Genomic DNA, 2,566 nt, shown 5'->3' with positions numbered 1-2,566 from the left:
TTTCACTAGAGACTATAGCCTCCTGAATGTAAAAGGTATTTCTGGATCACACTGAATCAAAGGTACTTTGTGTAGAAATACATCTTCTCCCATTAATTAACCAGTCAAAAATTGTAGCCTGAATAATTTGAGGCATTGTTGCATAAATGTTGAACATATAGGCGCAGGAGTGGCTGTGTGGTAAGTAGCTTGCTTACCAACCACATGGTTCCGGGTTCAGTCCTACTGCGTGGCACTTTGGGCAAGTGTCTTCTACTATAGCCTCGGGCCGACCAAAGCCTTGTGAGTGGATTTGGTAGACGGAAACTGAAAGAAGCCCGTCGTATATATATATATGTGTGTTTGTGTATCTGTGTTTGTCCCCCTAGCATTGCTTGACAACTGATGCTGGTGTGTTTTATGTCCCCGTCACTTAGCGGTTCGGCAAAAAGAGACCGATAGAATAAGTACTAGGCTTACAAAGAATAAGTCCCAGGGTCGATTTGCTCGACTAAAGGCGGTGCCGCAGCATGACCACAGTCAAATGACTGAAACAGGTAAAAGAGTAAAAGAGACTCTTTTTGAAGCATTCGGTAATTTGTGCTGTTTTTGAGCAAGAGTGACACCATTTCGAACACGAAGTTACAATTACAATTGCTTTATAATAGGGATAAGTTAATAAGATTCTGTTCAATATTTTTCAATTAATTTAACAAGCTATTTTACTTTCAGCTTAAACTTGAGATGACTTCGTGAAGAGAACGGTGACTGATAATTATAACACCAAAGACTGATAACAATCTAAAGTTCAGACTCTAAAACGATACCAACTTCTTCTTTAGAAATATGTCTTTCTAAATTTGTGTGGATGACTGACTTAGTACAATTTTATAAGTAGCAAAAAGGAAATGAATATTTTTCAATAAATTTAATAAAGAACTTTACCTTCAGATAGCTTCTTCGAGAAGGGACCAGTGACTGACAATTATAACACCAAAGACTATCTAAAGTTCACTCTAAAACGATACCAACTTCTTCTTCAGAAATATGTCTTTCTAAATTTGTGTGGATGACTGACTTAGTACAATTTTATAAGTAGCAAAAAGGAAATGAATATTTTTCAATAAATTTAATAAAGAACTTTACCTTCAGATAGCTTCTTCGAGAAGGGATCAGTGACTGACAATTATAACACCGAAGACAGATAAGAGTCTATACTAGTGGTTCCCAAACTATGAGTCGCGATCCACTGATGGGTCGCAAAAGGTTATAAAATTACGCATTAGCTTCGATTAACTGCTGTCTATCGAGATAGTTCAAGACTCATGTTTTCAATACCAGACTGTTTGTTTTATCAAGCAGTAGGCTTTTTTCACGAGCAGAGGTGGTCATTTTCTCAAGTTATTTATTCGTAGGCTAACTGTAAAAAGGAAAAATCTGTTTTTACCTATTTATAGAGAACTTTAAATCGGCGCAGTACAACACTGATCGAACCGATAACAGTTACTGCTTCGAGGTTTTGTATTAGAGTTAATACCTGCCCATAGGGTATGGAGACGTTGAAACAGTTATAAAAAAACGCCTCAATGAAAATGCAATCTGAAATAAATTTGTTTCTTTCATTAATGTTTTTACTTAGTAGAGTTAAGTGGGTCGCCATAAACTGGTGTCATAAATCGTGGGTCATGTCTCTAAAAAGTTTGGGAACCACTGGTCTATACGATATCAATTGCTTCTTCCAAATCTGCTTTTTTAACTTTGTGAGAACAATTTTATAAGGAGTAAAGAAGAAATTAGTATTTTTTAATGAATTTTATAAGGTACTTTACCTTCAGTGTTGAATTTAGACATCTTCGTGAAGCAGAAGTGATGTGAACACGCATTTAGCAGACGATAAATGGGGAAAAGGAATACTTCGGTTGTTTCCGGATAATTTCGGCTTTAAACGCTGTTTGTCAAATACCGGTGAGAGAGTGAGAGAAGGAGTGGGAGTGGGGAGACGAAGAGAAAGAGTGATATGAAAAACAAAGAGAAAGAGGGTGACAAATGAGTCGTGAACAGGAAAATAGAGAGATGCATGAAAGATAGACAGCCAGATAGATAGGAAGGGAGTGAGAGGGAGAGAAAGAGGAGGGACGAAGTGAAAGAATGATATGAAAGACAAAATAGAATGATACATGAAAACAGGCAAGTACGAAATAGAAAGATACATGAAAAAATAGAGAGGGGAAAGATGAAGTGAAAGAGTGATATGAAAGACAAAGAGAAAAAGGGGGAGGAAGACAGTGACAAATGAGTCGCAAATAGGAAGATAGAAAGATATATGATAGATAGATAGATAGATCGACAGAACGAGTTTGACTTCATCGAACATATGTGTATGTGTGTATGGTACTTTCATGTGTCCGTGCTGTCTTTTAACTCCACTACAAGCATGATCAAGTAGATCTATGATCTAAAATATTCAAGTCATTAACACACTGTTTTGTTTTCATTCTTAGCCAACGTGTTCTTCGGTTTTCAACGATGGCAGCGTGTGATATTGAAGGAGATTTAGTTATTTCTAGCAAGTCCAGCAACTACATGA

At 36.8% G+C, this 2,566-nt stretch overlaps 1 protein-coding gene across 2 annotated transcripts in view; it reads right to left on the bottom strand.

Annotated features, from left to right (window-relative positions):
• The window catches only part of LOC106870346 (uncharacterized), a 235,788-nt gene extending 233,839 nt beyond the window's left edge, over positions 1 to 1,949 (bottom strand). The window contains exon 1 of one of the 2 annotated variants that reach the window (XM_089342558.1): positions 1,809 to 1,949. In XM_089342558.1, coding sequence (XP_089198684.1) covers positions 1,809 to 1,830 — 22 coding nt within the window. In that variant the 5' untranslated portion in view covers positions 1,831 to 1,949. The remainder of the gene's footprint in view (positions 1 to 1,808) is intronic. The other variant, XM_089342564.1, reaches the window with a different exon arrangement.
• Positions 1,950 to 2,566: the final 617 nt, after the last annotated feature.

Source organism: Octopus bimaculoides, chromosome 26 (genome assembly GCF_046866305.1).
Source record: "Octopus bimaculoides isolate indiv1 chromosome 26, ASM4686630v1, whole genome shotgun sequence".
NCBI lineage: Eukaryota > Metazoa > Mollusca > Cephalopoda > Octopoda > Octopodidae > Octopus > Octopus bimaculoides.
This window is presented reverse-complemented; position numbering and strand designations above follow the sequence as displayed.